The 19,020-nt window shown below is 42.4% G+C and overlaps 1 protein-coding gene across 1 annotated transcript; it reads right to left on the bottom strand.

Moving 5' to 3' along the window:
* Positions 1-12,560: 12,560 nt before the first annotated feature.
* On the bottom strand, positions 12,561-17,844 carry LOC115580951 (uncharacterized). Its single transcript, XM_030415742.1, has 5 exons — positions 17,772-17,844; positions 17,480-17,597; positions 17,284-17,376; positions 17,039-17,212; positions 12,561-12,814 (listed from the first exon to the last, which is right to left on the bottom strand). Exons 1-5 carry the CDS (start codon positions 17,832-17,834, stop codon positions 12,561-12,563), a joined length of 702 nt encoding a protein of 233 aa, XP_030271602.1. The 5' UTR covers positions 17,835-17,844.
* Positions 17,845-19,020: the final 1,176 nt, after the last annotated feature.

The raw sequence follows: 19,020 nt of genomic DNA, 5'->3' as shown, positions 1-19,020 counted from the left end.
CACAAACGGTATTGAGGGGTCTGGATGAGTCAGGACTGGTGCAGTGGTAAATTTTCTTTTGAGCTCGGTAAACGCCTTCTCAGCCTCTTGGGACCAATGAAATCGTGATTGGGGGGCTTTTACCAGTGCTGAGATAGGGGCAGCGATCGAACTAAAGCCCCTAATGAAACGTCAATAAAAATTTGCGAAACCCAAAAAGCGCTGAACCTGTTTAACAGAGCCAGGTTGTGGCCACTCCTGCACTGCTTTGACCTTGCTCGGGTCCATTCTGACACTACCCTGCGCCACAATGTACCCCAGAAACTTGACTGTGGAGGCATGGAATACACATTTTTCCGCTTTAACGAAGAGTTGGTGCTCCAACAGCCTCTGGAGAACCCTCTTAACGTGAGACACATGTTCCGGATAGGATTTAGAAAAAAAAAAATCAGGATGTCATCCAGATACACAGACAAAATGTTCAAGCATTTCCCTGAGATCATCATTAACGAAGGCCTGGAAAACTGCAGGGGCATTTGAAAGTCCGAAGGGCATGACTAGATATTCATAGTGCCCCCGTGGAGTGTTGAAAGCCGTTTTCCATTCGTCCCCCTCTTGTATGCGCACAAGATTGTAGGCGTTCCTAAGGTCCAGCTTAGTAAAGAATGTTGCACCCTGTAGCCGCTCGAACGCTGTGGACATGAGGGGGAGCGGGTAGCGGTTTTTAACTGTGATGCCATTTAGACCCCTGTAATCAATGCAGGGTCTAAGTCCCCCATCTTTCTTCCCCACAAAGAAAAAACCAGCCCCTGCTGGGGATGTAGAGGGGCGAATGAACCCTGCAGCTAAAGCTTCATCAATATAGCTTGTCATAGCTGATGTTTCGGGTCGTGATAACGAATAGAGGCGACCCCTTGGGGGGTGTAGTGCCTGGGAGGAGATTGATGGAACAGTCATAGGGCCTATGGGGAGGAAGGATAGAGGCCTTCTGTTTACTGAAGACTTCACTAAGTTCAGCGTACTCTGCAGGAACCCCATCGAGGAGAAGATACACAAAGGGCAAAGAATTGGGAGTCAAGGACCCGAGGGCTCCAAGGGTCAGGGGATCACTGGGGGTACAACAGGTGGGGTCCACTGAACTGGGAGATTTTCGGACAGGAGCGCTGGTGGCCGCAGGATGCTCAAGACTCAAAGGTTGAAGTTGGACAGGGTCTGATTCCCTCATGTGCGCTGCAGTCTGGGCCCCAACCCAGCACCCTCCCAGTCCTCCAATTGATGTGAGGGTTGTGTCATGCCATGGGTGTCCCAGAATGAGGGATAACTGAGGTGCGTCAATAAGAAAAAACGTAATCTCTTCTGCGTGATTGTCAATGCGAATACAAATCGGGCAGGTGACCCTCTCAACCCTACCCATACCCAGAGGTTGCCCATCCACTGCGGTGATTGCAAGTGGACAAGGGAGCTCGAAGGTGGGTAATTTGAGATTTCGGGCCAGGGTTGAGTCCATAAAGCTACCTGCAGCTCCTGAATCGACAAAAGCCGAGAAGGTGCGCCAGTGTCCATTCCATAGTAACTCAAAGGGCAAAAAGGTATGATTATTGGCCACAGACGGGGAATTATTAAGACTCGGCAAGACCTCCCCATGATCTGACGAGTCTACTCGTTTCCCCCGCGTATCCTTTTTCTGCATAGAGGGGCACTGGCGAATGAAATGGCCCACCCTCCCACAGTATAGACAAGCCCCACTGCTCATACGCCTCTGTCTCTCTGCTGGAGTAAGCTGTGTGCGTCCTATTTGCATGGGTTCCGGATCATCGTTGCTGAGTGGTTCCATGGGTGGGTTAGGTCTTTCATGGGGGATGTTGACCTCTTCTGACATTGGGCGGGTGTACGCCTGCTTTCTCTCTCTGTTGCGCTCACGAATTCTGTTGTCAATCCTAATTGCCAATGAGATCAAATCCTCGAGTGAAGCTGGGACCTCACGGGATGCGAGCTCATCCTTAACCTTCTCAGACAAGGCATGACTAAAAGTGCTTACCAGGGCCTCCCTGTTCCATCCCGACTCCACAGCTAAAGTTCGGAATTGAATTGAAAATTTTGCTACGCTTGAAGAGCCCTGACGTAACCTAAGGAGGCGTTTGGCTGTTTCCTGGCCACTTACATCATGATCGAACACCTGTCTCATCTCTGCCATGAAGAGGTCGGAGTCAGCGCAGGCCGGGGTCTGCTTATCCCACAAGGCTGTAGCCCATGAAAGGGCCTTGTCGGAAAGAAGGGATATTATATATGCTACCCGGGCTCGGTTTGTGCTGAACATGGAGGGTTGTAACTCAAACACTAAACTACATTGGGTGATAAATCCCTTACGCCTCCCCGGGTGCCCGTCATAGCGGGCTGGGGTTGCCAACTTGGTCTCCTGAATTACAATAGGGCCCTGAGGTGGAACGGGAGGTGTTTGGGGCATAGAGAGGTTAGGTGCTTGTTCTAGGGTTGGGGCTGGGGCTAGCCCAGGTGTCTGTAGACGTGCGAGTATCTCCCTAAGCATATTGTCATGAGACGCCTGTTGCTCAGTGATCGCACGCAGCATTTGTTCATGAGAGCCTAAACGGGCTCCTTGCGCAGTGATAGCCTGCCCATGCGCAGCTAGTCTCCTACTGAGGTCCCCAGTCGGAGAAACACTAGTCGAGGGGTCCACTGTGTCCGCCGGTGGCTGACTCATTCTGTCAGGGAGGGGGAGTGGGACACAGGCGCGGACCCAGGGGTGTCTAAAAGTTATCCAAAAGGGATAACCACAAAGTCGCCAAGGCGATGGATGGGAAGGGGGGGAAAGATAAACCCACTAAACTGTTTTGCGCCACTACAGGCCTCTCTAATAAAACAAAACGCTCAAATGCTAAACCCAACCACTACTGCCAAGCAGCTGACCCAAAACCAAAATTGTCCAGGAGACCCAGAAAAGACAAGGTAAATAGCCACTAATACACACAAAGAACTCAGTTTCAAAGCCACAGGGAGAACCTCTCACTATCTCTGAAGGTGAGATAATGAGTCAGCACAGAGCACTGGAGACTCAGAGTATATGAAGGCTCCCCACACCTGGTCTTAATCAAAGCCAATCAGTGCCACATACACACACACACACACACACACACACACACACACACACCTGGTGGCAGTGAGTGACTCTCTCACCACTCTCACAGGGCTGAATGCTTGAGTGCCCTCACAGGGACATCTAGAACAATACATAAAATAACTGCTGTTTACTGGATTTTGCTGAATTTACCAGCCAAGTTTCGCTCTACTCTGCCCTTAATACAACTAGCTCTTCTTGGAAAGAGAGTTGATGTCAAACAGTTTGGGTATGATGCATTTCTTCATCCACTGATTAAGGATATACAATTTTTGGAAACAAATGGGGTGTTTGTGGAAGCACTAGATACATTTGTGAAGGTATTTGACAGTTTTTTGTGTGTGCTGAGATAATCTTGGGGCACATAGCCTAGCAGGTTTCCAGGAATCATTCAATGTTGAACATTTTTGCCGATTTTGTTGTATTAATGGGGACCAAATTAATACTGTTGAAGCAAGAGATTGTCAACTAAGAACTGTGGAACAGGACAACACCTTTGTGGAGGAACTTGAATCTGGTGATGAACAAACTGTGAATGGTGTGAAAAAGGCCTGTGTACTTCATAAGCATTTGTCCCATTTCCATCCTGTTACTGGGTTTCCCCAAGATATTTTACACGACTTCTTTGAAGGTGATATCCCAGTAGAGTTATGTTTGTGTCTAAAAGATTTGGTAAGAAAAGGTTTCATTACATTTGATGGGCTGAATAGCCGCATAAAACTGTTTCCATATAAACATTCTGATAAGGTTAACAAGCCAAAACCAATTACAAAAGCCAGCTTTGGAAAGGGAAGAATCAGTGGAAACGGACACGAAAACTGGACACTGTTACGTTTACTTCCTCTTTTGATTGGGAGCAGTATTCCAGAAAAGGAGCCCTCATGGGAAATATTAATGGACCTCAAAGAAATTGTGGAGATTATTGTCTCTACTAATATATCAGAGGAAATACTGTGTTATCTGGAGACTAAAATATATGACCATCGCAAGCTGCTTCTTGACACTTTTCCTGACTTCAAGTGTTTGCCAAAACATCACTTTATTGAACATTATGTACACCTTATATGTTGCTTTGGACCTCTAGTGGACTTGTGGACCATTCGCTTTGAGTCCAAACACAGCTTCTTTAAAAAAGTGGTGCATGATGTTCTCAATTTCAAGAACATCCTTCTTACGCTCTCTAGTAAACATCAACAAATGATGGCATATTACCTTGATGGCAAAAGTCTGTTTAAACCAAAGCTGTACACAACCAGTGTTGACAGGGTTAACACAGCAACATTGGAGGAAAAACTCAGGATGGCAATTCAAAACAAGTTTCCACAGCAAGATTCTGTATCCCTTACCAAAGATGTTCATTTACATGGAACCCACTATGCAAAAGGCATGATCATTTCTGCTGGGCAATGCAGTGGACTGCTGGACTTATTGTTTGACCATGCTTGTGTATAAAATGTTTTTCTTTGTCTTTGCTACGTGTAAACATCAACCCCAAACTCATTAGGAAAGTTCAACTGACTAAACGCCCTGAATCTGTGGAGCAACTACTTGATGAGCTATGGGAAAAACTTCAACTTGAAGGTGATTTTTCTGTACAATATGAGGATCCAGACTTTGACAATGCACTCTGCAACTTAATGGATATGGTAGAGTTGCCTGCAGAAAAGGCTGTCTTGCACATTGTTTGGAATGGTGTTGAGGAATCTCAAACACCAAGTCAAGCGTCCATCTCTTCTCTTGATATAGCCAGTATCAGTTCGTCTAACTCTTCCCACAGCACATCCTCCATTATTCAGACCATTTTACGAAGCGCTTCAGAGTGGCCTTCTCCTTTTCCAGTTCCTTCATTTTCATATGATGTTGAGTTAAAGCTGCGTAAGGGAAATGAGACATTTCAAAAAACTGGAAAAGGTCTGAGTCTAACAAGAGATGTAAAAGTGGTAATTCTAGACAAGCTGGCACAAGAAATGTTTGCTCTGAAAGCTTACCCTGATAAAAGTCAAATTCAATCAGTTGCTTCTGAACTTGTCTGCAAACATCCATGCCTCAAGGAGCCTGGTAGTGGAACAGGATATTATGGCTAGACAACAAGCATCAAGTACAAGCTTGGGAATTACCGAGCAAAGCTCCGTCAGGCTGTTTGTCATGAGGTCAGTGTAAACAGGAGAAGAGGGCGGTCTGAAGATCCTGATGAAGGTGGCTTTTCCTTGAAAAAAACAAAGCGAGGCGAAGTCAATAATTTGCCTGATCATCCAGAAAACTTTGATGATGACACTCTAGAAGATGAAAGATGTGTTCTGGTGGATGAAACCAAAAAGAAGTGGAAAGACATGGAACTTATCAGTCAGAAGATGGAACTCACATTTTTCCTCAGGAGAAAGGAGATTATTGAGGTGCAGCCCATGGTCACGGAAATCCAGGAGAGATGGCCTGCCCTGTTTCTTAAGGAACAGGTAAGTAAATGTGTGTGTGAAAAAGTTGCTAACTATTTGATATCACAAAACTATGCTTGGTTTGGTTGCATTTATGTGTGCCGTTTTTTTTGTGTGCGTTTTTTTCATGCTCCACAGATTTGCAGTGAGTTCTACCGTGTAACGACCAAGGACCTGTTGGGGACATTTAGAGCAGCCCTAGACACCTATTGTCCTCGACTACTCAAACTGTATCGTGCCAGGAAAGGGGCCTTTGGAAAAGACATGGAGACCCTCTTGGATGTTCTTGATGAACAGGTGAATTCATGTAATAAACATAATTTATTTTTGATTATGGTTCAGGGTTACCTGAGCCAGCCCTTATGAAAAGCTCATAAAGAAAGGTTTTGAGCCGGTTCTGAAAAGTGGAGAGAGTGTCTTCGGCCCAGGGTGAGAGCTGGTTCCAAAAGAGAGGGGAGGGAATTATTAGAGTTAGGCTTGAACCCAATTATTGATTACACTTTAGTGGTTGAGGTTTCTTTAGCTAATTTAATGAAAGCTTAACAGAGTGATGTTGAATCATTTTATTAACACGTCATTGTTCTATGTAATTGTAACAGAACTGATTTCAGAACCTGTTTTAAGTGTCAACTTTGATTTTCATATTTGAGGATTTTTATTATTTATATTTTTTTATTATAATGTAGGAACATGTCCTTTGTCTCATCTTTATATCACAGAGATGCGATCTTCATGTCCATGTAGGTTTCCCTCTAACCCACTTTCTGGGACACCATAATGGCCTGGATCTCTTTCTCCCCCTTCTTCCGTTCCCACTCTGACAGTGAAACAACAACATGTGCTGGGCAATAAACATTTCTTTGCGAGAAGGGACTGCCGGCTGAGTTCACAAGGGGGGCTCTACCAGACCCCAAAGGGTTATCACGGAAAGGGGAAAGACGACCATTTGTCACCTTAAGTTCTCCACTTCACTGACTTATATAGGCTCTATGTTAACAAACTCTGGACATCCGAGACTCAGAAAGGTCTCCTTTAACCTCTGGACTTTGTCCTCTTTGACGGACTGTTTATAATTCAGTACGCAGTGGTCACTGGGAAAAGCAAGATCCCAATTTGTTATACCAGGCTTGTCATCAACAGATATCCTCCACATCTGGCATGAGCCATCAAAATGCCACGTGTGAATTACGACACTCAACCCAGCCAGAGTGTCTCATTCCCAGCAGGAGAAAGGAAGAACTTAATTTGTGTTTTAATGCTAAAAGGGTATTTAATGTAATCTCATCTTTTGCAGAACAAAATATTCTTAATCAGCTGGATGAGAATCCAAACATACTTTTTCCCCCTGTTTTCTGAATTCAAGGAAACTACACTTAGTGATTTCAGATTTAATCTCTGAAAGTGTGATGGAGCCACAGCTCCACCTAGTGGTAAGTCCGGGTATAGTTAAGAGGAGAGTTTCTGAAACGGACGGACTTTATATTTGTACTTATAAATATGATCAACTACCTCCAATGTATATTCTTGTTTTTAAGCCATCAGTGCTGCTAAAATCGTATGCAATTGTGTGTGTGTCTTGTTATAACCAATGACTTCCCTTTTACTTTATTAGGCAATTCCTGTCATGTCCTTTTCATGTTTATGTAACAAAGGTTGATGTAAAGACCATGGTGGATTTAGGTGAATAAGTCGATCGTGATCTTAAAACATTAAACCGTTATTATATTTCATTAAGCAACAAGTTCGCAATATGAGCTGTAATATGAGCTGTGACGTCACCGGAGGAAGTGATGTGCCAGTCCGCTCTCAACTCCTCTCCTCTTTTTCGTACCCCCTACCTGTTTAATCTTTTCTACGATACGTTTAAACTTATATTTTTCAAAACTTAATCTCCATACTTTGCTTTGTTTGCGGCTCCGGACTTTTTCTCCGGAGATTTGTATTGCTTCCAGAACTCCAACTAAGCAACACGCCGTTATTTTGAAAATAACTTAATTTCGAAACCGAAGCAAGAACGAGATTAATCCTTTTTGTACTCCTTTATATCGCCAAGTATTGCAACTCAGTAAGCCAGAAGAAGATATTTTTGTTTTTGTATTAAGTAACTAAGACGGACTCGCCAGGCCAGCGTTTCTTTCCCCGAGACGGCATCGCTCTACAGCGGCTCTGAAACCGCCGCCGCCTCCCTGCACCGAGACGAAGCTGCTCCAGACAGTCCGGACTCTGGGACCCCGCTCTTCTTCAAACCAAGTAGGCAGACACATTTCACACGACAAGAGTCACACTCAAATGAGATCAGAGTTGGTGTTTGTGGAAGCTTCGAATATATATAGATCTATATCTCACAAATTCAAAGCCCTCGCCATATCGCCCCGATAGAATAAACATTAATTCGTAGTGATAAATTATCGGTTACTTACACTAAAACCCACCATCATTTAGAATTCATCTTGTCCTCATTTTATTTCACAATTTCTGTTAATGTTGTCACATATTTGAATCATTATTTCACATCCTTTATTCTGCATTTATTTAGTAAATAAACATATTTAACCGTATGTCGTTGTCTGTGCTCTTTTAATTTGAAGTGGGAAATCGATGGTATAGTGGAAAGAATTCATGACTTCAGAATAGGAGCAAATTGAAATTTAACAGATCAATTCGAGACTGATCTTTTGTGTTCAAGCCAAACTTGGACAGTTAATATTCTGACTAGTTCCCTCCGAGCTAGTCGCACATAAACCCATCGGAGGTGGTGCCCCGTCTAAAAGTATAATTAATTACCAGTAATTAATTATCCCTTTTTATCAAAGTAGTGTCTCCTACAATAAAGACATGTTAAACTAGTGTCAAAAGAATCTTAGCTGCACTGTTTTTAACCAAATGTCCCATGTCTTTCCTTTGTCCAATTTCCAGACATCTGACATCACAATGCATCGAAGCAGAGCATGTCTAGAAGGTCTACCTCTTTTTCTCTGTGACACTTCAGAGAAGCTTTTCCTGAAATGCCTGGTGAGTACAGAATGTCTGTTTTTGTTTTTGGTCAGTGCACATTAATTATCATGCACAAATTAGGTATAATTCTCTATGCCATATTGCTTTAGAAAATTGAAAAGATGAAATATCCACACCTTGGATTGTAGCTCCAAAAGAACTGTGTTCATCAACAACGTTCCATATATTTTAGCCATTAAGCTGAGTTACATGGCCCAGTAGCACCATCTGCTGTCTTAAGAGAGCATTTAACAAGCTCTTTCCTGCTCTGAGCAATTCTCACCTGAATAGCAGCGGTGCTACTGACCATCATCTGAACAGTAGCAGAAATCAAATTGTACTTGATTAACTGTGTTATGGTAGCAATGTCCCTTATAATTCAATAAATGCTGAAATAAAGTAGTACTCTTAGTGAATGAAGATCACAGTCTGTTGATGAATAAAGGGCTAGCCCAGTCGCTTCTCCTCTGTGTTGCTAACCCTCCTCTCCTCCATGTGCATTTGTTTTCAACAAAGCCGGCAAGAAATCAATCCATGGAGCGGTGGATAATGTTATTTATCACTGATGTGTTACGATGTGTGTAGTCCTATCAATCACAAGATATTACGGGTTACTTGTTTGTGTCGTGGTGCCGCTGAGATGAGAGCAAGATGAGGCTCTGATCTTACAAGGTTGGTTTTCAGCCAAGAGACGCTAGGTGGAAGGCAGAGAGCCTCCATTCTCCCTGGAACAAGTTACAAGTCATTGATTTAACCAGCACTATCACTCCAAAACTGTTTAATTAAAGGTTGAATATGGAGTTTTACCAGAATATCACAATCTGTTGATCAAGGTAGGCAACAACAACAACAGAAAAATAATTCCTGCAGTCAGTTCTGATCAGAGCAGCACAAAGAACTATGCAGGATATTTACCTTCTGTTTCATTTTTACCATCAATAAACAGCTTTGGACAAATTGTGATGTTAGATAAATGACTTGTAGCTTGTAACAGAGAGAGTGGAGGCTCTCTGCCTTGCCCCAGATTTCCACCGGGTCCGTCAGCGCCGCGGAATGTCAGCGCCGCGGTCACTGGAGCTGATCGCTGCCACTCTAATCAATGCTCACATTTCCACCACGCACGCCGCGGCACGTCTCAGCAGCGTCCCAATTGCGGCTCTCTGCGCTGCAGCGCTATCAATCCGTAGCAGATCGCACCAGGCAGGAAGTCAGACACAGTATCAAAGTAAAACATCTCCACCCCCTTTCAAAATAAAACCCAACAGTTCATATTGATTATCACAACTTCACATCAACATCACGTCAATTATTTATGACATTACAGATCCCTTTTATAAGGACAATGGCAGAAAGGACTTACGATTATTAAAATATGATTTCAAATTAACTTTACAGAAACTACCTTTGAGTAATATGTTAGATTATCGTGTGATCTTGTGATCTCGCGTGAATACGGCCGGCTTGCAAGGCAGCGCTGCGCTGACATGGCGCGCCCGGTGGGGATTGACGCTGGGCAGTGGACGGAGCAAAACTGTGGGGCAGCCGTTCCACAGCGCTGACGGGGTTACACACTGCTGCTGAAAACCAAACCTGCGATCAGGGCCTCGGACCCGGTGTCAAAGCTCTCGTCTCAGTGGCGGTGGATTTTGTGACACAAACATGCCCCGTAAACCGTAATCTCTTGTTTATGACAGATAAGACTACACAAATACACGCATCATAACATGCATTTGATAATCCATCGATCTGCCGATTGATTATAAAAAGGCTTTGTTGAAAACAAAAGTAAATGACCGGGAGGAGGCTTAGGAAAACAGCAGAGAAATGAGCCACAATTATTCTGCACCCCTCTAAACGCACCGTGGGTGTATTATTTTTGAAAAAAAATAGCTTTTAATAAACATTCTCCATATTCAACCTTTATGGTAAAAATGAAACAAAGTTTAGCAAAAATCATAGTTCCTCTTTAACACTTGCAGTCTGGCAACTGCAGCACATCTACAAAGGAATAGCAATCAGGATCACAGGCAAAAAACTGTATAGTACAGTAACTGTAAACTACAGGTTTACTCAGGCTGAGACACAAGACTGTCTCCTACTGTAGGCTATGGCTAAAGTTGCTCCAGGGGCTGATTTACATCTCTTCCAGCAGGGACAGACTTGTATGCATCCATACAGAATAATATCCTTTTACACATACACACATTTGGAATAACACCCTGACATGGGTGTTTAATTAAAGTGTTATCTTAACAATATTAAATTTGGCCGAATTTCTGCTTTTAACAGGAAACTGATCCAGAAGACGGACAAACAAAAGGGGTCCAAATGGGAGTGCTCACCGTGTTCATGGATGATGGTGCACCGGCCTCGCTTCAAACTGTTAACAGCATTGCTGTGGTGTTGAAGGAGACTATTGTGCTCGAAGAAATTCCAGACCTTCCCACTGCCTTTGCTTACCTGTTTGGCCTACTTTATGCATTGAACATAGAGTTCCCAAGACATTTCAGATATACTTTTGAAACAGTGCAGCACATCTTTATGGAGCTTAGACCCTCTTGTTCACAGCGTGTGCGGAGCCTGAAAACAAAGCTCTTGCTGTAAGAAGCCTGACAACAACAAGGCCTCACTCTTAGCCACAAGCCCATCTTTTTTTTTACATTACATTTGATTTTTTGTTATTTTTTTAGTTATGTTGGCTGGCTTTTGGGCCTGTTTTGCAAGCAAAGGACTCATCCCTGTCAGGGTTATGTTCCTACAGTTCTACAAAGATGGGATTTTTTTTATTTTTAAGAAAATAACTTTTTTTTCCACTCGATTAAAAATGTTAACATTAGGGGGGAAAAGCAATCATCTGAAGCTAAAACTGCCATTTATAAGTAATGTCTAATGTCTAGTGTTGCTAAGCTCAGGATTGTTATTACCGTGCTTTTGAACTGTGTTGTGGTTTGGACTGTTTTAACATGTTTCTTCAAACCAGGATGTTTTTAAGATAAGTCTGCATCTTTTTGTTTGTGTGCAGTGTACTTGCACCTGTATTGTTTGATAGAGATTTCATTCTCCTTCATATTTGTTTATTACAGTGCTTTTGAACTGTGTTGTGGTTTGGACGCTTTTAACATGTCCACACCAGTCTGCATCTTTTTGTTTGTGTGCACTCTAGTACTTGCACTATTGGTAGATACTAAGAGATTTCATCCTCCTGCATATTTGCTGGAATGTTATATTTAATGTTTAAATAAACATGTTTTACTGAACTACTATTATTTGTATTTGTATCATATATAGGCATAATAGAAAAGTTTTAGTTGCCATAACTTATCATGTTTGAGAGTATTTATAAGTACAACTCAAAATGTTTGATGCATTTCAAAGGTAACTTATCTGAAACAAAAATAATTAGTTGAGACTACTGAATTTTAAGTGTTTAAAAAAATCTAAATTTTAAGTTATGCCAAAGTTAATTTATAAGTTATCTCAAAAAAAGATAATTTGTTGTCTTAAATTTATGTAGTTTTATTCAAAACTTGAGAGTTTTAGTTGGACTCAAAACGCAAAAATCTATCGCAGCCAGTTACCTAGAATTTTGAGTTTTCATAGCCCTTTATTTTTTACGGTGTAGTCACTACAACACTCACCCTAATGTCACATGGACATTTTCAGGCCATGACCCATCTGTGGAGGTATTGACCCACCAAATATTTTGAAGCAAAATATGAAATAGACTGTCATTACCATTTAAAAAAATAAAAGGAATATTATTAACACTACGGCAAATGGTCAATACAGTATATTCCTGTTTTCAGTCTTAACACATACTGATGATCAAATGAAATTATACTGTAGACAAGACAGGTGAAGATCACACATACTTTAGTGAGATTGAAACATCTTTACACACAACTTCAACTTCTTTCTACATGCAAATTACAATAGTCAAAATAAAGTGCTGTAAATATATGACCTAGCCCCCTGCTGTGACCCACTTATAGGTCTAGACCCCACAGTTTGTAAAAGCTGCCTTAGAAGGTCAGCATGCGGCGCATCAAAGCACTGGATTCTGCCATCTTGTCAATAATGCCATCGCTGTCAAGTTCCATCAATAGTTCCTTCTCTGTTGACATCAACAGAAATGCCTCTAGGCGGTCCTGGCTCATGGAGGTCCGAAGTCTATTCTTCACAAATTTCAGCGTGGAGAAGGTCCTTTCACAGGCCACCTGTGTTACAGACAAGGTCAGCAAGAACTTGTATGCTAGACCAATGACATGGTAGGCATCTGTGAGCATGTTGAAATGAGACAGGATGTGATAGCAGCATATGGGACAGTTCTTTCAAGAGGAGCAGCGTCTGTTCTCCAACTTCAGGCCCTCCTCAGGATCCTCAGTGTGCACACCCTCTTCTGACAGTTCCGTGACTGTCCTGACTTTATAGCCAGATAAAAGAGGCCATCTTCAGTGTCTCCCATTATTAGCAAGGCTAGTCAGTTCTGCCTGCAAGGTTGGAATTGTGGCACGCTCATCAAATTTGGCCAGGCATTTGCTGAGCTCCCCCAGAGCTGTTTTTGGGAGCCCTTTATCCCTGATTTCAGGAAAGTTTCTTGGGTCCATGCAGGCAAAGTCTGAGCAGAGCACTGCACTAGCTGCATAACGACAGTGGATGCTGTCTGTGATGGTGTCGAGGATTACATTATGCACTTCGATGTTGTAGTTCCTCTCAACATCCAAAACAGGTTCATCTTGTGCCAGTTCACCTGGCATGATTTTCTTTTTCCATATGCGTTTCTCTGGGAGGGCAGTCGGGACTTCAACATCACAGTCATCCTGCTCCTGGAAAGTGCTGTTTGCCCACTGCACAAACATATCTGCTGCATCCTTGACACCATCAAAGTCCCTGGAACACTTTCTAAGGCTGTCATTATGTTATTGACAATGACCAATTTTATCAATACAATTTCATAAAAGAATGATATTATTAAATATATGTTTTTTGTTCAAATGTTTCATAGTCATAGCCTATTAAATCTTAAACTACTGACACATGTAATGGTAGACGACTGTCTGTTCCTTACCTGTCAGTTGCTCTGAGCTAGTACTGGGCTCAACGTCTGAAGCACCAGAACTGGTAATATCTCCACCTTTGCATAGGAAACATATAAATATATTTTAATATTGATTTTGCAATGGCCAGTCGCAATGTTTACAAGACTGTGCATGGAAGAAAGCATAACAAATGACTCTTCAACTAGCAAAGCCAACTAGGACCAAACCTAACTAGTGCATTCCAAATAGAAGTCCACATATGGGACCTATAGTACAATCTAAGGTTGGAATATGCAGTAACTTTTATGTTTGGGCTGGTAAATACAGTAACACAACAATCCTCAGCAAAATCCACTAACACACTTAATAGAAGAGAATAAAGGTTTTACATAATAAGTAGTGCCAAGGTTACAGTTATACATAAAAAGTCATGTCATGTAGAATATCAACTGCCTCATTGGCAGGCACGGACTGGCCATCTGGCATACCGGGCAATGCCCGGTGGGCCGACGCACATTTATGGGCCGGGCTTTCATAATTTAATCCAAAAGTTTTATTATAAATCATTTTTATCGACCGCGATGGCCCATTGGTTTATGTTCTTGAAGGACATTGGGCTAATCCAATCTCTCTCAGCCCTCCTTTTTTTTTCTAAGTGCACAATTTAGAGGGGGCGGCCCATTGGTCCGTCTTCAATATAGACAGTGAACTGAGCCAATCAGGATATAGTACGAAGGCGGGCCCACCCCTCCCTGCGCTGTCTCCTGTAACTTCTGCTAGTTTCAAAGTGTTGAGCGCGAGGACTGACAACATGGAGCAACCAAAGAGAAAGAAATTGGGTGCAGAGAAGTTGCATGCTAAGAGAAGAATCTCACTGTAGATGCTGCAAAATGTGCTAAAATCACAGACATGTTCGCTGGAGGGGCTGCTGTAGCCTCCACGTCCTCTGAGACAGCAATGATCCAGTAACAGCAGGTTGAAGGTGAAGAAAGCAGCAGCGGGCAGGAAAGGAGCAGCCAGAGATGATGCTGACTGACAGGGACAGTGTATTACAGCCGGTAAGCAGGTAGTAACGTTAATACAGGGACTGTGAGGTGATGGAGGGAACGTTAGCTCTATTACATGAAGAGCTCTCAACGGGTCGGGCCGGCCCGACAAACCCGACCGGACCCGCGGGCTCTGGCCGAGTTAACGGGGGGGCGGCAGACAATTCATGCGGGTGTGTAGCGCTGTGTCGGGTTCGAACTGTAATTTTCAGGCCCGTTGAGAACTCTAATTACATGATAATGCTGAGCAATGGCGATTGATTAGTATCGATATTAATTGGTGTTGCATACTTCTCAAAATCTGGCAGCCATGGCACCTTATTCTGATAAAACAGCAAACGGCCAATGCTGAGAAGTGTCGGATGAGCATTAAGTGTCTATTTTAGGCTCCATCATAGCATTTTAGATATTTAGGTTAAAGGTGTGTTGAAAGGCTGCATAGTCATTTGAAAGTGTAGCAACCCTCTATGCTGTGGTTAAACATGTTTTAAAAAACAGATTTTAAAACTGCTAAATGATTAGTAAAAGCTTTGCAATTTAAGCATTACTAAAGTAAGTGTAAAAAAAAGTATAAAAGTATTATTAGCAAAAGGTTTGCCCACATAGAACAAGAGTAGATCTGTCAACTGCTTTTACGACAAGTTGCTTTGCATGAGTTCATAAAGCAGCCCTGTTTTTAGCCTGATATAACAATTTTATAGCTTTTTAAAGGGAGCACCTTTTAACCTGAAGAATTAGAATTGAGCTGCTATATCAGGGAAATTCAGAAAATACATATTAGAGATGATTTCAATAAAAAGGATAAAATAATCAATTGAACTACACAGAGCAGACAAAAGTGGTAGAGTTAACAATAGATGCTAAACTTCTGACATCTAGGATGCCGATGATACATTATGCTTGAAATAGAATATACCTTTACTCAACTATGTGTTGAGTAAATGTACTTATTTGCTTTCCACAATGGTTATTTGATAGACTTCTAAAGTAATAATAGATTACTGTAGATTTCTAATAAGCCTAAAGGCAAAAAGTTATGGGGTTTTTTTTCGGTTGTGCTTCGCTAATTATGAGGGGCCTGTCTAAGCCAAAAATGCCAGGGCCGATTTTTTGTCCCAGTCCAGCCCTGGCGGCATCTAGCAATGACATTGTAGATTGCAACCAACTCTCCCCAAATCTCCTTTCCCAAGTGGTAGTCGAACTACGGTGGCCAGTGCAAAAACATGACCAGCCCCATCTAGAGCCAGTGTTTGGTTTGTCTGTTCTGGGCTACTGGAGTGTAACATGGCGGCCTCCATGGAGGGGGACTCACAACCGCAGACCATGTCTAACCACACCAGCCCAGGACCTCCACATCCAGCATGTGCACCTCCACGATCTGCAGAGACCAGCCACCCGGACAGCTGCTGCACCAATCGGTTTGCATATTGCCCCCCCCCCCCTTTTCAATAATAACATTGTGCACACAACATCGTTTTCAAAAAAGTTGCCATTTACATCAACCCGCATACATACGCCGTCGAGTGCCATTACAACTATGCTAAACCTATGGGTGACAGTGTAGGGAGAAGGATAAAGCCATGCAAGCCAATCAGAATCCTCAGAATCGACAACAACAAATAACACAAGCGACTTCCTGTTCCTTTCAAACAAACTGTAAACGTAAGGCGCTCACATGACGTTCAGCATTTTCTGGCGCATAATGTGACGTTTGAGAACCTAAAAACCCTGTTTCTCCCAGTTGACACAGCAACACATAACCAGCGTTATCAGAGATTTCCACTTTGGCCGGAGTTTTTGGAAATAATCGTTTTCTGTGATAAAAACAGGGTTTTCGTGTAAATGAGAGGCCAAACCGCAGGGAAATATCTGCGTCTTCCCTTGGTGTAAACAGGGTGTGAGCATGTTTGGGATGCTCTGGATCTGCGTATCCAACAGTGCTGCCAATATCCAGCAACTTCGCACAGCCATTGAAGAGGAGTGGACCAACATTCCACAGGCCACAATGAACAACCTGATCAACTCTATGCAAAGGAGACAAATGGTGGTCACACCAGATACTGACTGGTTTTCTGACCCCCTGCAATAATCATGCTGTCTAATCAGCTTCTTGATATGCCACACCTGTGAGGTGGGATGGATTATCTCAGCAAAGGAGAAGTGCTCACTAACAAAGATTTGTGAACAGTATTTGAAAGAAATTGTTCTTTTGTGTATATAGAAAATGTTTTAGATCTTTGAGTTCAGCTCATGAAAAATGGGAGCAAAAACATCAGTGTTGTGTTTATATTTTTGTTCACTGTATTATCTTCACAGCTCCATGTTAAAGTAATGATTGGATGTTAACACTTACTACTGACAGTCAATAGAATTTTTGAGAATTTATGAAGCACACAAATACAACACTTTGCTTACCATCTCCTTGCACTTTCCAAGGCAGAATTACATCCTCAGAGAGACTGCATGCTGCTTCTATGTCAACTTTCTCCTCACAGGTAGTGATGGTGTTGTAGTGTAGCACCTTCTCTCTGAGTGTCTTCTTGAGCTCACTCAGTCTCCTCTGTTTGCGTCCCCTTGTTTGGTTGCTGTCTGTAAGGTTAAAAAATTATTAGAAAAAAAAGCAATATCTATATAATATATATAAATGCAATATTAAATACCATTTTGTCGATAGAGATCATGCTTCTTTCTTCGGAGGGAATAAATCATCTCATCAATTTCTCTCTGGAGCTCTTCCTGAGTTCGAGGTTTCTCTTGAAAAACAGAAACAAGCAAAGCTGACCATTTAAAAAAACAAAGCAAGTATCACTATAAAACATGTAACCAAATGTATACACCGGCGACCATATTACATACCGGTGGCAGCCCAGTGCTTGACATCCCACACCCACTGCTCTGTGTCCTCCAGAGAGATGTTGAGCTCCTGTTTGAGACTCTCAAGACTGGCAGATTCCATTTCTGCTCTCTGTGTAGTCTATTTTGAATGTTAAAAAAACAAACAAACAAAAAAAGCATCTATCTGTTAATGAATAATGTTTGCTGAATACTTTTCATCAGCCAACATGTGTATAATGCCGACATTCAAAACTAAAAGAAGTGACCATGGAACGACAAAGGTAAATGTTAACATCCAGTATAGACTTCTTACTTTGACAAATCTCTTTGCCAGTGTCTTGTGGCGACTCTCCACCTTCCTCTGGTTCCATCCCATGGCAAGCACAGTTATCATATCTGCTCTGCCTGTAAAAACAGAACAGAAAGATGCACATTTAAACCAATTTTACAATCTGGTACTGTGTCAAAGCATATAATTTTTTATACCAACCTGACTTGGTCATGTATTTTGTAGTCAGAGCTGCCCTTGAGAGGAAGCTATTGACCTGTTCCACCTCCTCGCCAACAGTATTTCCTGCACCATCCTGGCTTCTGCCACCCCACCTCACCTGCTCCAAAACATAACAATAAGATTGTTAGGTTTAAATCTGTTAAGAAATGAGACACGGACACAGAGATTGTCTTTCTAGGCAAAGGGGAAGAGCAGAAGTCAGCACACAAAGTCTGGGCTTCCGAGTTCCCATGAGCTGCTCTCCCCAAGCATCTTTTATTCACCTACAATAGGGCGTAAGCGTATATGATTGGCTCTTTGACAGTACATATGAGTCATACAGTTGTTATGCATGATGAAGAAGTACACGTACACACTTTCGGACCTACGGCCTTCAGCATCTATCCTTTACACAAACATTCTTATGATGTCCACCATCAGTTATTCACACAAGATGCCATTCGAGGCCTTGTGGTCCTGCTGGAGGGTGAGTGTGTTTCTTCACAGTACTTTTCCAGGAGCTCAGTACACTTCCACAAACATATAAAGGAAGACAAGCAGGTTATCTCAATGCAAAGCAAGAAACTGATAATATAAGCATAATTTTTCCAACATTTCCCTCCTGTTTATCAGTTTTATTGCTCGTACTTTTAATTCGTCAGGTTATTATCTCTTGTCGCCATTTTCGATAATACCTTCATTGGAAAGAGACGAGGCATAAAACATTTTTAATCAGCATAAGGTTGAGGATTAACAAACTCATACCTTTGGGAAAATAATTGCATTTGCACAAAACTTTGTTGAACCATTTTCTCAAACATCGATCGTATACAGGGTATCACACAAGAGATGAAACAGAGGAACAATAGCATGACTATGAACACGGGTACCAATGCCTTTAGGAGAACCTGCCACCAGGTGCCGTTAAAGAATCCAGTCATCCAGTCCGGAAGTGGATCGGCACCGGGGGTTTGCTCCAGCACATAGCTTTGGAGATCGGTCTGGTTTTGCAGAGCTTGGTAGATATCTCCTCCGTTTGTCATGCCGTTAGGGATGTAGGTACAGAAGGTTT

The sequence above is a fragment of the Sparus aurata genome, chromosome 1 (genome assembly GCF_900880675.1).
Source record: "Sparus aurata chromosome 1, fSpaAur1.1, whole genome shotgun sequence".
NCBI classification, from domain to species: Eukaryota; Metazoa; Chordata; class Actinopteri; order Spariformes; family Sparidae; genus Sparus; species Sparus aurata.
The sequence above is the reverse complement of the archived record's forward strand: the minus strand, read 5'-3'. Positions and strand labels throughout refer to the sequence as shown.